Source organism: Pan paniscus, chromosome 12 (genome assembly GCF_029289425.2).
Source record: "Pan paniscus chromosome 12, NHGRI_mPanPan1-v2.0_pri, whole genome shotgun sequence".
NCBI classification, from domain to species: domain Eukaryota; kingdom Metazoa; phylum Chordata; class Mammalia; order Primates; family Hominidae; genus Pan; species Pan paniscus.
Window position 1 is genome coordinate 57,847,144 of NC_073261.2, and position 22,015 is coordinate 57,869,158.

At 33.6% G+C, this 22,015-nt stretch overlaps 1 protein-coding gene across 6 annotated transcripts in view; it reads right to left on the reverse strand.

Annotated features, from left to right (window-relative positions):
- APLF (aprataxin and PNKP like factor) overlaps positions 1 to 22,015 on the reverse strand; it is a 111,239-nt gene that overhangs the window by 10,890 nt on the left and 78,334 nt on the right. For 3 of the 6 annotated variants that reach the window (XM_003830918.4, XM_063594897.1, XM_063594898.1), the window contains one exon: positions 20,935 to 21,060. In XM_003830918.4, the coding sequence (XP_003830966.1) occupies positions 20,935 to 21,060 (126 nt within the window). Of the gene's footprint in view, positions 1 to 35; positions 20,397 to 20,934; positions 21,081 to 22,015 lie in introns of those variants that run through there. The other 3 variants (XM_063594900.1, XM_063594899.1, XM_008956333.4) reach the window with 3 other exon arrangements.

Consider the following 22,015-nt stretch of genomic DNA (forward strand, 5'->3'; position numbering starts at 1 on the left):
TTCTCTTTCTCAGGCTAAATAACATTCATTCTTCATTTTCTTTCTTTTCAATAGGGCAAGTAAGGCAATTTTTAAAAAGTATATAACAGGTAAAATATGACTTTAAATTTTTCTATAAATCCTCCCATTCAACTTTATAATTCCACATCTACTGCAGTGGAGAAAAATGGCCAGTCTCAGGAAGTGGATCTCTAGCCCCGAACCTAGTCTATGAGTCATAGGATGTAAATATGTACTAGGAATGATCTCAGAGCAGATACTTGCCTCCTCCAGGTGACAGATGAGCAATGTGAGCCTAAGGAGATGAAGCTCACCCCCAGGTTTGTGCTTTCCAACTTGGGTAACGAACATATTAAGACAGACGTCCAGGCAAAATTATGGACTACATTCTTAAAATATCTCTGAAATAATCAGGTGATTAAATTTTCCACTTATAAATTCCTTTATGAGTCTATTGTAAAAAAATGTATCCAACTGCTTTTTCACCATTTAAAAAAGTATAGTGTGTTTAAAATATTTCATAATAAAAATTATACTTTAAAAATATTGTACTTTTTCCTCTGTGCCTTCGATACTATTGTGATATTGGTAAACAAAGTAAAATAAATAATTTCTAACAACATAGAACCATCTGCTTGAAAAATATTTGTCTTCTTGTTTCCAGCACTGCCTACTATATTTGCTCCAAATATTAACTTCTTTTATGTATGTATGTATGTATGTATGTATGTATGTATCTATCTGTCTATCTAACTATCCATCCATCCATCAATCCATCTGTCTTAGAGACAGGTCTCACTCTCTTATCCAGGCTAGAGTGCAGGGCACAATCATAGCTCACTGCAGCCTCAAACTCCTGAGCTCAGGTGATCCTCCCACCTCAGCCTCTTGAGTACAGCTAGGACTGCAGGTATGGGGTCATTGAGTCCATCCTAATTTCCTGTCCCTCCATCATAATTTGTTGGGCAATAGGAAGTAATTATAAATACATAAATTTAAATTACTTGATAAAACCAAGAAAAATAGAGTGTTATTGCTTTTGAGAGCTGTGACAATCATGAAATCTATTTTCCGAGATAGGTTTTAACTAGTGTTACTTTCAAGAGTTTCAACTGATAACCCTGGAATCTTTGTAATGCTATCCAACAGAACTTTTTGTGATGAGGGAAATTTGCTCTGTGTTGTCCAATAAAGCCACTAACTGTATGTGACTGTTGAGCACTTGAAATATGGGTAACAAAGCTGAGAAAATGAATTTTAAATTGTATTTAGTTAATTCATATTTAAATGTAAACAGCCACATGTGGCTAGTGGCTATCATATTGGACAACAGTTTTAATTCAAAAACCAAGAAAAGAGTGATCCTCTCTCCTCAGTCAAGATTAATTACAATTAATCCTTCTCAAACCACAACCAAACACCCTCTTTCTTATGAAGTGACTCTCAAACGAAGTAAACATTCTATAGGTAGAAATGCTATGATTGAAAGTATGAGGTTAGTGACTATAGTCAGAAAGACCCCATTGGAATCCTAACTCAGCCACCTCCCTGCACGCTGTCTGAGCTTCAGTTTTCCCACATGTAAAAGGGAGATAACAACAGAACCCATACTCACAAGAAGCTGTTGTGAGGATTCATGAGATAATGCAAAATAAGTCTTTAATCTAAGGGCTTGGTAGGTGGTAAATAAATAATGTTAGCCTTTGATCCCTTCATTATTAGCTCAAGAAACAGTTACAGAATACTTATTACATGCCAGGCCTTGTGTCAGTGTGACACTCATCCCTAATCTCTCTTCTTTCTGGTAACTTTTCCTACAATGCAAGCATTAAACACAGTGCAAAAGTGTAACCCCACAGTTAATTAAGGTCCTAATTCAACAGCTTTGAAAACTGGAAAAAATATTCTATACAAGATTGTGTGTTTAGCATAATTAACCCAAATTTGACCTTTTGATGAAAAAGAAATTTAAACTTGAAAATAAAATAAGCTGTACAACTTAGTTGTGATGAAGACAGCTGCAAATGAACAAAGCTATGGTGACGATTTGTGGGAAGATCTTTGCTACTGACCATGCTGGTGCAGGTCACTGACTTAATTAAATTCAGTCTTTATTAAAGTATAATTAATGCTGGGCATCAGGAACGGAGAAAGATAAAAATGGGGAACATTAATACCAAAGATATTTTTCATCTTTACTTTAGAAAAAATGGTTACTAGTCATTTGAGATTTTCAGTAAATTTTATTTTGAAAAAATTTCATACCTACTTTAAAAAGCAGGCAAGACTAGTACACTGAAATTCCATATATCTTCATCAAGATTTTTCAAGTGTTAACATTCTATGTGGGTGTCTTACTGTTATTATCTATCTATAATCATTTGAGATTAAGGCTTTTCCTCCTTCTTTTAATATATGTTTGCTTCAGGTACCAAGCAGTTCTCTTTTCCTGCTTTGCCCTTAACAGTTAAGTAGGATCATTGAAAAGTTGAATATGGTCTTAATTGTTTGCTACTTCAAAAGCTGCTTTAGAAATGCTCAAGTAACTAAATGTCAGGCTTTTTAAATAAAGTACAGTAATGAAACCTAAGGAGTTAGAGACTCAAGTATGGTTTAAGCACCAAATACCGATTAAACAACTGCTGACATCGGTTGTCAGGCTAGAAAGATTAAAAAGGAGAGTAACTTTTTAAGAAGAGAAAGTGAAGACAGAGTATCACAAAGTGGGGGAGTGGGGTTCAACTTAAAGTTTCAGAAGGTAGTTCCTCATTCTCTATTATCCTGGAAAACATTCCCAGTTGCACTCGCATGCACCATCTGCATCCACCAACCTCACATCCTACTTAGGAAAAGGCAAGTCATTTCAGAATAAATGAGCAAATAACTATGAAAGAAGTGTTACATTTAATTATTCCAAAAAGGAAGAGGAGAAAATGTAATGTGAAATTTTATATTTTAAAAAGGGGAAAAAATGTTAGGTACATGTACAGGTTTTCATCTGCCTTAGAAGGGGAAAGTTGTTTCTTTGAGAATCTTCCATCCTTTCCTAGAACATGCTCTTTTCATAAAAAGACAGGTAAAATACTGTAATGCAGACCAGAAGAAACTAGCTGAGTTGGTGTTTTTCAACTGGACACTGAACTTCCAACCTAAAGCAAAAGAAATAATATCGATAAAACTTTGCCAGCTATTTCACTGAAAATGAAGGAAAAGAATATCTATGACAGGCTCAAAAATTTCCTGTTGGGGTATTTATTCTCTTTGATGGTAAACAGAACTCACAGAATAGATGGACTTTAACAAGAAAATGAGCCCAAACAGAAAAGATAGTTTATCACACACAAAATCACGCACTCAAAAACAAATTTTAGATATGTTTGGTTTACATAAAAATTTAAATGCTAAATTGAGTCTTCGAAAGCTACATTCTTAAATTATCTTTTCCTTCAAGGTCCTTCATAATCTCAGTGCCAATTATTAGCAGCTCAATCTTTTGTTTCTACTCTAGGGGAGTACTTTGTGATTCTTCCCCATTTTTATGAACTTGTTCATAGCTTTTTTGCCAAGTATATTCTTCTAACTCTATACTACTACCTAAGTTCAAATCATATCGCTTTCATGAAAGTAACTTTAATAATCACTGGGAAATAGCTCCAGAATATATTGTCTATATTTACCACTTGGTACCTACCATGTCATTTCTTGTCCTGTCATCTAAATTTTCAGCACACATACAAACAGACACTTGCACATGTATGCATTATCTCTATCATCTGTCAAATCAGCGGCTGGAGGGCATGAGATTTTTCTTAAACTTTTTAATATCTTTCATAGCACCTACAAAAGTATCTCTCTCCAGCTGGTTTTCAATTATATTTTTCACAGATCAGTCCATCTACTAGAATATAATCAACCTTTTTCCTTCAAAAACATGTTTTAAATTAAGCTTACACATAAGTTTTCAAAATGAGTTTTGTATCCTTTGACCAATACCTCTCCAACCCACCCCTCCTTCCAGCCTCTAGTAACCACTATTCTGCTTCTATGAGTGGGAAGTCCTTAGATTCCACATATAAGCGATACCATGTGGTAATTGCCTTTCTGTGCCTGGCATATTTCACTTAACATAATGTTCTCTAGGTTCATCTACCTTATCACAAACGATATCATTTCCATCTTTTTAAAGGCTGAATTGTATTCCATTGTGTATATATACCACATTTTCTTTACCCCTTCATCCACTGATGGACACTTACATGGATTCCATCATTTGCAACACAAACCAGAAGTTTAAAATTCTCATTGGTTGGAGTACAAAAAACAGTTTCTAATAATTTCTGGACTAAAACTTTCTCGAGTTAATGCTAACACTTATAATTTTTTATTTTTAGTAAACCCTAATCTATAGATTCCAATGATTTTCAGAAATCTACCCTTTGAAAAACAATTTTTCTGTGGGATATATTCCAGGGAATGGCTATTCTCATCAGGTTAAAGATACTGTCAATGTGCTGAAATTGCTCTGCACTCACACCTATAAAGTTAATAATCAAAGTACTCATTAAATCTTCTTACACAAACCCAAGACTAAAATATGTCAGAATTTCCTGCCATTAACAACGCATATTACTTCCTCAGGAAACAATGAAAATATGACACTCATATTAATCAGACTCTATTGCAATCAGATTCCTGAGATACAGACTGCTCCGCATTGTAAGACACTTAGCTCTAGTCAATCAATCACTCAGTTCAACCAGAAACACCAAGAGTCCTCCACAAATGCTGAAGGTGTAGATGCCACAGTGTCTTGGGCCTGTTCTCATCTGGCAATTTAAACTTTGGATCACTAGCATTATGTTGTGAAAGGGGCTCAGATTTCAAGATCCGGAGAGCTGAGCCTAATTCAAACTCCACTGTTTATTGGTTGTACAAGTTACAGCAACTCCTTTGAACCAACTCTATTTCCTCATCTGAAAATAGGGATAACACTGTCTACCTCACATAAGATTGTTCCAAGGGTTAAAGTAGTGTGTATAAAAATCTGCATGCTATTAAGCATTTTAGAGATATCAGTTATTCAGATAGACATAAAAATCAATTTTACTTTAGGATATTCAACAATGGCTAGAAATCCTACGTGCTGGTAAAAGTCACTGTCAATTAATATTAAATAGCTGAATTTTTCCTTCAATGATATATAAAATTCCTGCTGAATATTTTCCCTGTCATATCTCACACATTTATATAATATTTTCTAACATCTGCCTATGCATATTCCATTTTCGAAAGTCAGTTATTTCATAACAAGGCAAAATAACTTTTGCATGTAACTCTAAGTCAAAGCTAAATGGCAACTTTGTACAACTCTTTGGGGGAATATGAGCATTTGAAATAACTTTCAAGTGCAATGGCAAATTCCACCAGATCTTTTTCCTAACAATGAAGAGGATTACTTAATCAGAGCTCATTCATAAAAGATTTACATCAACCTTTTTCTCAAATGGCATTTTCTGTAACTCAGCCGGTCTCAAAGTCCTTTTTGTTTTTTTCATTGTTAATTATTAACAGTTTGAGATCTAAACATAAAGCTATGTAACCATAACCACATCAGATTTTTGTGAGATGCTGTATTTTAAAATATGTATTTTCAAAAACATTATTCTGATTTTAATGATGTAGGTGCATAAGTAACAAAAAGTTTAGGTAATAGCTTATTTAAATACTGTAAGGAACATAGTAGTTTATAAATTTTTCCATTATGACAAAGTTATAAATCTTTGTAATTATAATAAACCAATGGAAAATTTGACCCTTTCTAATATTTCCTGATGATGCTCCTACAAACAATGTTTAAATAGAAATAAATAAAACAGTCCTCTTGCCACCCATTTCACTCAAACTGCCTATCAATAAAAATTCACTGAATACCTACTATATGCCAAGCACTGTTCTAGGTTCCAGAGACTCAGTCAGTAGTAAACAAGCAGAGAGTTTCTGCTTTCATGGGGTTTATATGCTGGTGGATAAGACAGGAAACAAATATATATTTATAATTTCAGGAAGTGATTGCCATGAAGAAAAATAAAGAGAAGGATATAGAGAGTGACTGAACATACAGGTAGAGAGGTCAGAGACGGCATTTCTGAGGAGGTATATCACATACATAGCTGAAGGAAGAACACTTCAGGAAGAGGAAATAGCAAATGTCTTTATATTTGCTGAGGCCCTGATGTGAAAACAAGCTAGGATATTGGGTAAAACACAAAAACATAATGAAGATTGATACACCTCAAGGGGTATGAGTAAAAACGAAAATAGTAGGAAATGAAGTCAGAGAACTTGTAAGCCATGACAGTTTGTTATAGGAAGCCACTGGAAAGTTATGAGTAAGAAGATAACATGAAACGACTTATCTTTAAAGAATTGCTCCAGTTGCTATGAGGAGAATGAACTACATGAGGACAAAAGAGAAAACAGGGATATCGGGAAACTACTGCAGTATTCCAGGCAAGAGAGGATGGTGGTTATGACTGGGGTGGTAGGTAGAGGGCAAAGGTAGAGGACCTAAGAAATGAGCAGGTTCCTAATATATTTTAAAGGTTGGAATGGCAAGGACTGCTGATAGACTGAATGAATGATGTGAAGGAAAGAGAAGAGTCAAAGGTGCTTCTTGGTGAAGCACCTGAATACTATGTGAATGGTGGAGTCATTTGCAGAGGTAAAGAACACTTGGGAAAGAGTTGTTTTCATGATAAAAATCAAGAGTTCTGACTTAGAGGTGGTAAGTTTGATCTACCTACTACACAAAGTGGAGGCATTTAAACATATGAATCTGAACCATTAAATTGAATTCGCTCACCTAAGAAATAAGAACAGAAAGGAAGAGATCTGAGAACTGAGCCCTGTGGCTCTGCAATATTTACAAGTAGGGAAGAAAAAGGAGACAGAAAAGAAGGCTAAGGAAGGGTAGCAGGCACATGACTAAGCTAACTTTATGAATATGAAGACACTGCTCTCTGCTCTAGATCTCTCCACAGTGAATCGAGACCCCCCAGAGCACAAGCAATCCACCTCTGTATTTTTCATGTTTTCACAAGAAACTGAAACCCAGGAAAATCAACTAGCTGATGCAAAGTCATGCTACAGAATTAGCATAACCATAACTAGAACCTAAGTCTGCTAATTTAAAAACACTTTATCACTTTGTCATAAAGAAGTACCTAAAGATTAACTAGACACTGGTAGCAACAACAGAATAATAGTTTTTAGTTTTATTTACTTCCAAAGATTTGCTAACTTAACACCATGATTGTAAATGAACCTGAAGAACTATTTGAAAACCAAACACCATATGTTCTCACTTACAAGTGGGAGCTGAACAATGAGAACACATGGACACACTGGGGGGAACAACACACACTGGGTCCTGTCGGTGGTGGGTGGTGGGGGCGTAGGCACAGGGAGAGCATCAGGAAGAATAGCTAATGGATGCTGGGCTTAATACCTGGGTGACGGGTTGATCTGTGCAGCAAACCATCATGGCAAATGTTTACCTATGTAACAAACCTGTGCATCCTGCACATGTACCCCAGAAATCAAAATAAAAGCTGAAGAGAAAAAAAACAGAATTGTTTTACATAAGCTCCTAGATCAGTGACTAGAACATTTTAGATGCTCAATATTTACCCAGTGGAGAAATGAACATACTATATTTTTGTCCTATCAAAACAAAATGGTTTATCTTGCATTTTTGAAATTCAATATGTATTTTAAAACCTGAAGCAAAACCATAAATCCCATATTATCAAATATCTAGGTTTCAAAATTTAGAAGAAAAAGGAAAATGTTTAAATATGGTCTTTATTAAATAAAAAACAAGTAAACCAGCAAAAAATAGTAAAAAGTACTCACTTTGTTACCTGATAATTACTACAATTTACTATGTATGCCAAAATAACTGAAAATTTTTATATATGTGTAATTAACAGTAAATATAACAAAGAAGAACAAATTTATTATTATGAAAATTAATGCACATTAAATGAAAAAGAAAAACAAAACCACGGAAGACATTCCAGTAAATTTTGTCAAAGCCACATGAATATAATTGATGTTGTTACTGTAATTTCTAAATGAAGTTTAAAAAAATTATAGCGGAGTCTTATGTAAAACTATGTAGCAAGTGATTAATATTTAAGATAGTTTTTTTCCAAGATCATATTCTTATGTACAATTAAAGAACTGTAAGCATGGCAAATGATGATAAGTTACTTTCTATATATGCAGAACCTATAAAAATGGATTAAGGTGCTATCAACTTTGACTATTTTTTTTTTCAGATGGAGTCTCATTCTGTCGCCCAGGCTGGAGTGCAGTGGTGCGATCTCAGCTCCCTGTAACCTCCACCTCCCGGGTTCAAGTGATTCTCCTGCCTCAGCCTCCCTAGTAGCTGGGACTACAGGTGAGCATCACCACACCAACTAATTTTTGTGTTTTTAGCAGAGCTGGGGTTTCACCATGTTGGACAGGCTGGTCTTGAACTCCTGACCTCAGGTGATCCACCCACCTTGGCCTCCCACAGTGCTGGGATTACAGGTGTGAGCCACCACGTCCAGCCAACTTTTACTATTCTTAACTACAAATAGATTGATAGCATCACATGACTGATTCTGAAAATCTTAACTACCTGATAATTAGAGGTCTCCTTATGAAGATTTATTTTTGCTTCATGAAATATAATCTGGATTTATACTAAACAACACACATTCTTATTTTTTGTTAAGTGGTTTCTAAAAATCATTATCTTGCAGCTTGAAGTGTACATCTGCAGATATAGTCAGCCCTCATAGCTGGATTCAGCACCTGCAAATTCAACCAACTGCAGATTGAAAATGTAGTTAGGCCTACAATGATTGCATCCTTACTGAACATGTACAGACTTTTGTTTCTTGTCATAGTTCCCTAAACAGTACAGTACAATAACAATTTACATAGTATTTACATTTTATTAGGTATATTAAGGAATCTAGAGATGATTTAAAGTGCATGGAAGGATGTGTGTAGGATGTATGCAAATACTATACTATTGTACATAAGGGACTTGAGCATCCCCAGATTTTGGTATGCCCTGGGGTCCTGGAACCAATCCCCTGCAGATACCAGGGACAGATTGTACTTTCTGTCAATTAAGATAACATTACGACAACTTGGAACACTTTTCAAAAATAAAAGAGGAACTAGCAAAAAATTTTAGATCATATCAGGATCAGCAAATAAAAAATTATTGATTTACTCACCATCACATATATGTCTTGAGAAAATGGAATTGTGCTTGTGGTAAAACATTGTGTTCTGTCACACTACACAGGCCATGTTGCAGATTCAGTATTACACTGAGAGCACTTATAGTTGATAACTGACACACCTCCTAAGGCCTTCCCTCTCAGAAGACATTATAATTTAAAAAAATAGGACACTAGCTTCTGAAAGACATCAAGACACCAACATTTTCATCTGCACGACACATGGTAGCCTAAGGTTTTGTAATCCAAGGCAAGGTACATGATTGTGACTTTACATTCTTATACCAAGTTGGTTGAAAATAGACTCCATTCATATCAGTGTGTTTATATTCTAAGATAAGTGCTTAATTCAACAAGTAAGAACAGGAATACACACTGCATAAAATCCTATTATTCATCAGAGGAACTGAATGAGTCAGAGGGAAGAACAGCAATCACTGGACATTAAGTATCCAATGTTCTAATTCAGACAAGTGCCTTAAACTAATGAAATCCATTAAACTGAGTGAGTCTTCTGATAAACAGCAGTGGACAGCACAAAAAGAATAAATTAGTTGACAGGCAAGATACTTTTTTTTATTAATTTTTTTTTATTTCCATAGGTTATTGGGGAACAGGTGGTATGTGGTTACATGAGTAGGTTCTTTAGTGGTGATTTGTGAGATTTTGGTGCACCCATCACCCGAGCAGCATACACTGCACCCAATTTGTGGTCTTTTATCCCTCACACCCTTCCCACTTTCTCCCCAAGTTCCCAAAGCCCATTGTATCTTTCTTTCTTATGCCTTTGCATCCTCACAGCTTAGCTCCCACATATGAGTGAGAACATACCATGTTTGGTTTTCCATTCCTGAGATACTTCACTTAGAATAATAGTCTCCAATCTCATCCAGGTCACTGTGAGTGCCATTAATTCATTCCTTCTTACAGTTGAGTAGTATTCCATCATACTTTCTTTGCACTCTTTATCCACTCGTTTATTGATGCGCATTTGGGTTGGTTCCATGTTTTTGCCATTGCAAATTGTGCTGCTATAAACATGCGTGTGCAAGTATCTTTTTCATATGACGACTTCATTTCCTCTGGGTAGATACCCAGTAGTGGGATTGCTGGATCAAATGATAGTTCTACTTTTAGTTGTTTAAGGAATCTCCACACTGTTTTCCATAGTGGTTGTATTAGTTTACATTCCCACCAGCAGTGTAGAAGTGTTCCCTGTTCACCACATCCACACCAACATCTATTATTTTTTCATTTTTTGATTATGGCCATTCTTGCAGGCGCAGGGTGGTACTGCATTGTGGTTTTGATTAGGATTTTGATTAGCATTTCCCTGATCATTAGCATTTTAATTAGCATTTCCCTGATCACTAGTGATATTGAGCATTTTTTCATATGTTTGTTGGCCATTTATATGTCCTCTTTTGAAAACTGTCTATTCATGTCCTCAGCCTACTTTTTGATGGGATTGTTTGTTTTTTTCTGGCTAATTTGTTTGAATTCATTGTAGATTCTGGATATTAGTCCTTTGTCAGATGTACAAATTGTGAAGATTTTCACCCACTCTGTGGGTTGTCTGTTTACTCTGCTGACTGTTGCTTTTGCTGTGTAAAAGCTCTTTAGTTTAATTAAGTCCCAGCTATTTATCTTTGTTATTATTGCACTTGCTTTTAGGTTTTTGGTTATGAAATCCTTGCCTAAGCCAATGTCTAGAAGGGTTTTTCCAGTTTTGTCTTCTATAATTTTTACAGTTTCTGGTCTTAGATTTAAGTCCTTGATCCATCTTGAGTTGATTTTTGTATAAGGTGAGAGATGAGGGTCCAGTTTCATTTTCCTACATGTGGCTTGCCAATTATTCATGCACCATTTGTTGAATAGGGTATCCTTTCCCCACTTTATAAACATAAACATCTTTGTTGAAGATCAGTTGGCTGTAAGTATTAGGGGTTTTTTCTGGGCTCTCTATTCTGTTCCATTGTGCCTATCTTTATGCCAGTACCATGCTGTTTTGGTGACTATGGCCTTATCACATAGTTTGAAATCAGGTAATGTGATGCCTCCAGATTTGCTCTTTTTGCTTAGTCTTGTTTTGGTTCCATATGAATTTTAGGATTTTTTTTTCTAAAACCCTAAAGATTCCTCCAGAAAGCTCCTAGAACTGATAAAAGAATTCACCAAAGTTTCCAGATACAAAATCAATGTACACAAATCAGTAGCTCTTCTATACACCAACAGCAATCAAGCTGAGAATCAAATCAAGAACTCAACCCCTATTATAATAGCTGCAAAAAAAAACCAAAAAACTTAGGAATATACCTAACCAAGGAGGTGGTTTCCTCTACAAGGAAAACTACAAAACACTGCTGAAAGAAATCATAGATGACACAAACAAATGGAAACACATCCCATGTTCATGGATAGGTAGAATCAATATTGTAAAAATGATCACACTGTCAAAGTAATCCACAAATTCAACTCAATTCCCATCAGGCAAGATACTTCAAATGAAAACACCAATTAGTTCTTTCAAATTACCATTTTTTCATGTTGAATTTAATTTTGTTAGATTTAAAAAAGTATAACAAGTCATAGAAAATGTTAACAATGCCTGTAGTATAAGTAGTACAAGTAAAATTTAATAATTGCAGATCCTTTTCTAAAGACCAACCTGCTATATTAGCAGGGCTGTGGAAATCTTTATTTTTACTATGGTATACATTTACATATATGATCCATATCTTATTTTTTTCTCATTTTACTCATGGGATGGAATGGCTACAAATGAAATATATACCCATATACGTACAGTTTTTATGTTTACATACTTGCTCTACAGTGATGAAACTTTGAACCTATAAGACAATACTTGGAAATACAATATACTACCATATAAATGTAGGCATTGATATGTAGTATAATAATAAGATTATCTAACATGGCATACAACATCTGAGATCACCTAGGTGTATAAAAAAGGAAACTGACTTGCACACATTCCAGTGATTAAAAGGTAGGACTGGGAAGCAAAATAATAATAATAACAAAATAAGAAATCAACCTAGCATTACACTTAAGAGAATAATTGTTTTTACTTCAGAATAATTCTTACACTGTTTTGTGAAGGCAAATTTTTAAAGATAAAAAAGCAAGTAAACATGTTGTAGCTCATGAATTTCATCTCTCTTCCAAATATGTCATCTGTCATGGAAAACAGGCTTATCACAACTCTACTTTTGGAATACATATCTTTCCATTTTTCTAAATATAATCATTTATTGATCATTTTGATGGCTTATTTTATGATCTGTGGAACTTCAATATTTTTTTCTGTGGCTACAGGAAAAATCTAGCATGCATATGCATGAAAACTCACTTTTAAGCAAACTAAATTAGTACATTTTATAATTCTGATACACTGGGCATATTTTCTGGCACTAAACAGTATATAGCTAATAAAAATAATATACTTCACAAATATACTCTCAAAAATAATATACTCTCACAAATCAATATTTTTAAAAGAGTAAACTGATTATAATATAACTAAACTAAACATTGGTTTAGTTTCAGCAATGAAACAAAATAAATCTATTAGGTATGTTTTTTGTTCAATAATGATCATGTGACAACAGACAGTTTGTAAGGATTTCTTTTATTTTGCTGACCTGGAAAATTTATGATTTCTTCAAAGTTCCTTATCTAGAGGTACTTTGAAAACTCCAAATATTATTTTTAAAACTCCAAAATATTATTTTGACATTTGGCTGAAAAGACAACCCCCCAGTGATACTTTAGAAAGCCATGACTAACAGTCGTGGAGTCAGGCAATGCCATGGAGAAATTCTGGTCTCTAGGAGGGAAGAGATTTGGTTTTATCTCACCAGCTTTGGGGTCTTACACAGCTCATTTAATCTTTCTTAGTTTACATCCCCTTATTTTTAAAGCAGTAGGCAGAGTAATCAATCACATCTAACATTCTCTAAAAGTCTCTCTGAACTGTAATTAAAATTAACAAGAGAAAAAAATGTAAGTTTTTATCTGCAACCAGAATCAGGACACAAAGCAGTTCAGTAGATGAAGAAAGCACCATATCTATACGTATACATCTACACATATCTACAGACATGAAAGTTTTTATTAGCACATGTAAGCTAATTGGTTTTGGAGTTGTTTCTCTTGACTAGCCCCTGCTCTGACCTATTTTAAAAAAACTGATGACAAGAAGACAGCAATTTTTGACATTACTATCCTAAGCAAGGCTTTGTATTTTGTTTTTATTCTTCTGAAGAATAGGCATTATTTTTATTTTGCTTCTGAAAAGAATGTAGGACCTCATGGTAGGAGAATACTCTTTTTAACAACAGGAAAAAAAGCCTGATAGGCTGTAAAAATCACTTTTATGACAGAATTGTGAGAGCAATGAAAATTTTAGATTATCTAAAATTCCAGAGATTTAATAATGACAGTCCTTCCTTTGTAAGCTGACAATCACAGGCTGCTTTCTTCCCTGAAGACATTTGTCAATTCTTGGTATTGGTTAAGGATAAGATTTAAACCAAGTGGAGAAACTATTCAAAGAAAGAGCTCTCATAGAGTTGTCATGACCATCTGGAAACAAATGGAGCCCCAAACACAAAGCTGATTTTTCCCAAGAAATATTTGTTGAGTTCCCTGAGAGGTGTGAGAGGCTGAGGGTCTGGGTCTGAAATTTCAAAAAAGGCGACGTGAAATATCCAGCTCAAGTCGTGTTTCAGAGACAAAGTCCCACTGGAGGGAAGGTATCTGCAACAAACATAACTAGCCTCCCCTCAAGAAATGAACCAAAATTTAAGATGCATGGGTAGTAGGCTAATAGGCTAAGCTCAAAATCGCCAAAGGAAAGTTTTATAGCTAAGAATACAGACTTGCCTCTCACATAAAAGTCGGGAAAAGCCATGCCAAACAAGCAGAAATAAAACAAAAGTGTACTGAGTTTTAATAAAACTCCAAACTAGTTACTATCTGTCTAAATTTCTGACTGGACAGAGATGACTAGCCCCTACCTGCCAAGTAGAGGTGGTATCCTTACTGATGGAAGACAACATCTAGGGTACCTATAGTTCTTTTCATTAAAATATGTTAGAATTGCAATAAAGCGTTGCTAGACACAAAGAGGCAGAAAAATATGACCCAACAATCAAGAAAAAAAAAAGAAGCAGAACCAGAAATGTTGGTTCATAAATAAGAACATTAAAATAACTAAGATTAATATGTTTTTTAAAAAAGAGTAGAAAATTGGGGAAAATGAATTAAAAATGGATAGTTTCACCAAAATTAGAATTGGCCAAAAAAAAAAAAAGTAGAAGAAGAATTAAATAAACATCCTAGAACTGGAAAATACAGTATCTGAAATTAGGAACTCTTTGAATGGGCTTAACAGCAGACTAGAAGAAACATGTGGGACATGGTCAAAGGGTTTAAAATATGTTTAGTTGGAGTACAAGAAAGAGAGAAAAGATAAATAGAGTAGACACAATATCTGATGAGATAATAGCCAAGCAGTCTCCTCAAACTAATAAAAGGCATTAACTTGCAAAAAAGCTCAGTGAACCCCCAAATAGGATGGAATACAAAGAAAAATACACCTAGGCACGTTAGTTAAACTGTTAAAAACTAAAGGCAAAGATAAAAATCTTAAGAGTGGTGAAAGAAGAGGCACATTGATTTAAAAATATAATGGCAATAATAATATAGACAACTGAGTTTCAAGAGAAACTATGGATGCAAGAGTCCATGGCATGACATAAATGATAAAAGAAAAGGTATGCTAAGCTAGAATTAAATACCTAGTGAAAACAGCCTTTAAAAATTTAAAATAAGAACACTTTCAGACACACAAAAATGTAAAGAATTTCTTTTTAGTAGATCTTCACTATAAGAAAAACCCAAAGAAGTTTTTAAAACTAAAAGAAAAGGATCCCAGATGAAAGGATAGACGTTTAGGAAGAAATAAAGGGCACTCAAAATAATAAATATGTAAATAAAGGGAATGCTGATGCTTAAAACAATTTTTAAACAATAATTACAATGTCTTGTGAGTTAATGTACAGAGGTATAACTATATGATAACAATGGTTTAAAAAGACAAAAGAGGAAGTAAATGAAATTAAAGTGATGTAAGGTTCTTGCACTGTTTGGGAAATGGTAAAAGCACCAACAGTAAGGTAGATTGTAATAAGTCACAGATGCCTATGGAAATAAAGTGTGGCTATTGAAAAATTAACAGAGGAGAAAAAAACAGAATGAAAAACATTTAATCCAAAATAAGTCAAAAAGAGGAGAATCAAAAACAAAGAATATGTAGGATAAATAGAAAACAAATACAAAAAAGTAAAAATTAAAATATATCACTAATAGTATTAAATGTAAATGGGGTTGGTGTGGTGGCTCACGCATGTAATCCCAGCACTTTGGGAGGCTGAGGTGGGCAGATCACTTGAGATCAGAAGTTCGAGACCAGCCTGGCCAACACAGTGAAACCCCGTCTCTACTAAAAATACAAAAATTAGCCGGGCATGGTGGTGGGTGCCTATAATCCCAGCTACTCAGGAGGCTGAGGCAGGAGAATTGCCTGAACCTGGAAGGCGGAGATTGCAGAGAGCCGAGATTGCACCACTGCACTCCAGCCTAGACAAGAGAGTAAAACTCCATCTCAAAAAAAATGTAAATGGACTAAGTATTCCACCTAAAACACAGATACTATCAGATTGGATTAAAAATAAAAACCAATGAAGCAAATATGCTCTTTATAAAAGACATGTTTTAAATATAAGAACACAAGTTGAAACTAAAAGGATTAAAAAAGATATTACACAAACACTAACCACATAACCTTGGGTAGTTATATTATATTAGACAAAACAAGGATTCCACTTTCAATAATGACAGAGTAGATTATATCAGACCAACACTCCGACAGGTTACAATTACACTCTGGAAAAAATATTAAAAACAATAATCGGAAGGTAGTGGATAGCTACCAAAAGCAAACAGAAACTGGAGAGTCAACATGTGGAAGAAAGATACAGCTCTGAGTAAATTTCCCACTTTTATGGCTTTTTCACTGAGGACAAATTTACAGCTGGAGTACTAAGAAAAACTGACAGAATTAAGCAGATAAATAAACAAACCTATAATCATAGTGAAGGTTTTAATATTCCTCTCTCAGTAACTAGTAGAACCACCACAGGAAAAAAATCAACTAGCAAATATATAAAAAAATCTGAACAACACTATAACCATTTGACCAAATCGACATTTATAAAACCTTACTTCCAGCAACTAGAGAATACACATGTAAGTGCACACCATATGTTCAATAAAAGTCACCCATATGCTGGGCCAAAACAAATCTCAATAAATTTCCAAAGATTTAATTTCCAAAGTGTGTGCTATATAACCACATGGAATTAAATTATAAATCAATAATGATAATTATAATAGATATTAGAGCAATTCTCAAACATTTATAAATATCAAAGTAGACTTTCAGGTAAAAACATTTTAGAGACTAAGAGGGAAATAATATTCAAAGGACCAGGCAACTTTCACAATTTTTAGAACTGATATCTGATCAACCCTCTAGTTCAAACTATAAATTATTAGGAAATACAGGAGAATGTGATTAATGACATCCTGAAAATACAATCAACAAAATGCAAATGATGGAATCCTCTTCAGAACAAATGATTAGCTTTCTTCAACAAATATATAGCAAGGAAAAAATGAAGAGAAACCTATTGATTAAATAAGTTAAGAGACATGGCCATCTTTTGCCATATAGAACTTAAGCAGATCCTGATTCAGATAAACTGTTAAAAAAAATGACACTATAGGGAAATGTAGATACTTGACAGGATATTGAATAATATTAAAGATTTATTTAATAACAGTGTTGTGGTAGGTTTTTAGAGCTTATTTTTAGAGATACACCCTAAGATACTCATAGATAAAATGGGATGAAAAGATATGGGGTTAGGTATTTGCTTCAAAATAATACAGGGATGGGGTAGCAAGTGGTTTGGAGGTTGATGAAACAATATTGATCATGAGTCGATAGCTGCACAAACTAGGTGATGGATTTCACTAGAACTTATTCTACATTCTCTCCACTTGTGTTTATGGATAAAATTCTCCATTACAAAAGTTTTTTTTTTAACAAATGAAAAGGCATATCACCACAGTGCCATGAATTATATACAACATGAGCTATGAAAGGTGGCTTTGTTCCAAAATTATAAATAAATATATAAAACTATGTTTGTTCTACAAGTACATCTCAACACTGTTTCATCAACACTTAGCATTTGATGATTCTTTGGAAAAGAATTTGTTGAATGAATAAATAGGAGAAAAAAGTTACTTCAAGGTTATATGTTTATGTGTGTGTGCATGTGTGTCTAATGTCCCTGATTACTAATGACACTGAGTACTTTTTCATATGTGTTTAATATTTGGATTTCCTTTTGGGCAAAAAGGCTATGTATGTTACCAAGCAAAAAGCAATAGCAATTTAAAATATTTTTTCATGTGTTCTAGATATATGCTACTGTCAATTATGTGGGTTGCAAATATATTTTTTCTTACTCTGTGCTTTGTTTTTATTCTCTTAATGTTGTTTACTGATGGATTAAAAACACCTTACTTTTAATGTAGTCAAATAATTAAATGTTTTCCATTTTAATTATTTTTTGTTTCTTGTTTTAGAAAATAATCCCTGCTCTGAGATCATGAAACAATTCCCTTATATTTATTTTTAAAGCTATATTATTTTTAATTACGTTAGAGAAGACACCAATTCATCTGGAAGTTATTTGTTCAGATGACTGCAGTTTTGTCAGTAATGTTTTGAGTTATCTAAATTTACCTTCCTTCTTAAACAGTAAAGTGGAACAAAAGGCACAGTTGATTCCATTTTAGTCTCTGGATCCATTTTTTATTCAACAAAGATTTCTTGAACATCTATCTAATGTAAGTCAGCAGTCTGTTAGATATTGGAGATTTAACTGTAAATAAGTAAGTGTAATTCCTGAATCCTGACTTCATTTATAGTTGTAAAATAAGTAATTACAATAAATTTAGATGGCATATTAGTTTGTTCTCACATTGCTAATAAAGACATACCTGAGACTGGGTAATTTACAAACAAAAAAAATAAAGCTATATTATTTTGTTTTTTACATTTAGTACTAAGGGTCATCTGGAATTCAGTTTTTGACTATGGTGTCATATAAGGGTCAAATTTTATTTTTTCTTCAGATGAATATCTACTTATCCTCTTATAATTAATTGAAAAAATTCATTTTTCTCAATACCTGCAATGTCCCTTTTCATAAATATGTCACCTTACATATATAAGCCTATTTTGAAGTACCATTCTGTTCTGGTCATGTTACTTTATCTTTGTGCCCATACCACACTGCTTTAGTAACTATAAAGTATAACACATCCTGCCACCTATTCTTCATTATGTACGATTGTCATGGCTATTTTTATCCTTTGTAATCCATATACATTTTAGAATCACATTGTAAATTTCTTTATAAAAGCTAATATGATTTTGAATCAGTTTGTATACAAACCCATTTGAGGAAAACTGGTATTTTGACACTACTGAATAATTCAATCATGAACATTTTGATCTTCATAATTATTTAGGTCTTTCTGAAAAACATTTTCTCATTTTTACATTTAAAATTTTATAGTTTTCTTCATAGAGGTTTCTACACCTTTTATATTTATTCCTAAGGACTCTTTACTTTTTGATGTTATAATCTTTAAAAAATTTTATTTTCTTACCGGTTAATGCTGGAATATACAAATACAATTGGTTTTATATATTGATTTTTGTAACCAGTAAGCACCCTAAGCACTTACTAAATTTATAACTCATCAGTGGGCCACTTTGTATTTACTGCATATACAATAATACCATCTGTTAACACAAAGTTTTATTTCTTCCTTTGCAATCCTTATCCATTTTCCTTTTCTTGTCTTAGTATACAGTCTTGAATCGCCACATAATGATGAACTGAAGTGGTAATAACAGGCATTCTTGTCTCAGTTCTGATTTCAGAAAGGAAATTTTTAATATTTTAAGTATAATATTTGCTATAAATTTTTTGTAGATATTCTTTTTGATATTAAAGAAGTTCCCTTCTATTCTTACTTTATAACAAGTTTTTTTCATAAATGAATGCTGATTTTGTTTTGTCAGGTTTTTTTCTTTCCAATCATCTATGGAGATGGCTTTTCTACTTATTCTGATGACATGGTAAATGAATTTATTTTTTAACATTAAAACATGCATTCCTTAGATAGACCCCATTTGGTCATATTATATTTTCCTTTTTATTTATCACTTGATTCTCATAACTTTTCTCCCCTCAGGATATTTACAACTATGTTCAAAAGTAAGCTTATCCTATAATTTTTCATTCTTGTATTATTCTTGCTGGGTTTTGGTATCAAACTTGTGCTGGTCTCACATCATGAATTGGGAAATACACCCTCTTTTACTTTCTTTGGAGTAGTTTGTGTAAAAATGAAGTGCTTCTTCTTTAAATGTTTGTTAGAACCTGCCATTAAAACCAAACAGATCTATCACTTCTTTGTGGAAAGCTTTAAATTATATATTAAATTTCTCTTATATTAACTCAATTTTTGACTGTATCTGTTTCTTAAAGTTGTATTTTTCTAGGAATTTGTTAATTTCTCCAAAAATTTTCAAGTTTATTGGTAAAGTTGATTATAATGAACACTTACCTTTCAAAAAAAGTATAAGTCATTCTCCTTTCTGGTCCTAGAAACTTACTTTGCCTTCTCATTGAAAACCACAATCACAGAAATAGAAACAACTTCAAATAGCCCAGTAGGTTCAGCAATCTGTATTTAAAATTATCTAAGAAAGATGGATGTCTGGAATTAAAGCTCTCTAAAGCTGAAATCACTACTTCTTTCTTTGGTAGTTTGTTTCATTTCAAGTTCATTCATCTATTAAGTGAAGTTGCAAGATACAAAGATGAGAGTCCTTGCTGTCAAGATACTTGCTGCCTGTAGGAAAAGATGTTCTGATAAAGAAACAAACATAATCTCATGAGATAAATCCTACTCTGTGCATGATACAGACAAGGACAAGATGCCATGAAAACTGAGAGGAGAAGTATTCTTACTCTTCCTTTAGGATTGGACTTTCTGTGTTGGCAAGAACAGTGGAGTAGTAAAAGTTCAGGAAGCAGAGGGATGCAGAGATAACATCCCAGATAGATTTATGTGTCACACCTAGGACATATAGAGTGAATTAAGTGTATATTGGGGTAGCATCCACAGCTTTTAAGTGATCTAATTTGCATTACAGAAAGTTGGAAATAAGGAAAAATTTCAGGCACTCGTAGATGTGTAACTTCAGTAATTCAGAATTAGCTAAAAGAAATATCATCCTACCTATTACCAACATGAAAACCTGTAATCTACAGAAGTTTAAAAATGAAAATTAAAAGGCTTGAGATAACAAGCTGCTGTCAGTTTCTCCTAGATAAGTAACAGAGATAAGAAAGAAAAGGAGTGCAGCCAAACATTTCAGTTTCTATACCTATAACAGGATGGTCCATAGGGACATTCAGGCCGGTCATCAGTCTCATCTTGGCCCACAATTTGTACACCTCCATAATCACTATCACCAGGATGGCTAAAATGTTGAAAATGAACAGGATTCTTCCTAGGAGGGCGACAAATATACTGTCAGAAAAAAAAAACAGGATATTCTAGATTTTTAGTGGATATAGCAGGAAACCAGACAATCCACATCTGGCTACCCTTGAACATAAACCAACATGCTACATTGATGACATAAGCGCAGATTACATCAACATGCTAAATTGATGACATAAAGTTGATGACATCAACTCAGTACAGGACTCTCACAGTAACATACTACATTTCTGGTGTCATGTGATGAGCCATGATATCAATAGACAACTTGCAAACATTACTATATATATGACACATATGTATGTAAGCATATAACATAAATATCATAAACATATATAGCTTTTCAAAACTTTTAATAAAATGAGCACATATATTGTACCCTCTGCTAAGATAAAAAACAGAACATTTCCAACATCCTAGAAAGGTCCCATGTGCCCTCTTCAATCACTAAATCCATTTACTACGCAAAGGTAACTATCCTAACTTCTAAAAGTGTTTTTCAAACTTTTCGGTCTCAAGACTCTTACACTAAAAAAAAGATTAAAACTCCAGAGAGCTTTTGTTTATATAGGAATATTTACCCTATTAGAAATTATAAATGAGAAATTGAAAAAGTGCATTTATTGACTTAAATAGAACAATAATAAACCCTTTACATACTATCATAATAACATGTCTTAACATAAATAATTATTAACTTCCAAGAAAAAATTATTGTTTTATACTATGGAAATTTATTTAATCTCTACTTTAGAGAAGGCATTTGGCTTCTCATGCCTGCTTCTGCATTCAATCATTAACAACAACACATAACTTGTGGCCTCTGGGAAACTCCACTGTACACTTGTGAGAGAGTGAATGGCAGTAAAAAAAGGCATTCACAAAAAGTCACAATATTATTATGAAAATACTTTTGGGTCGGGTGTGGTGGCTCACACCTGTAATCCTAGCACTTTGGGAGG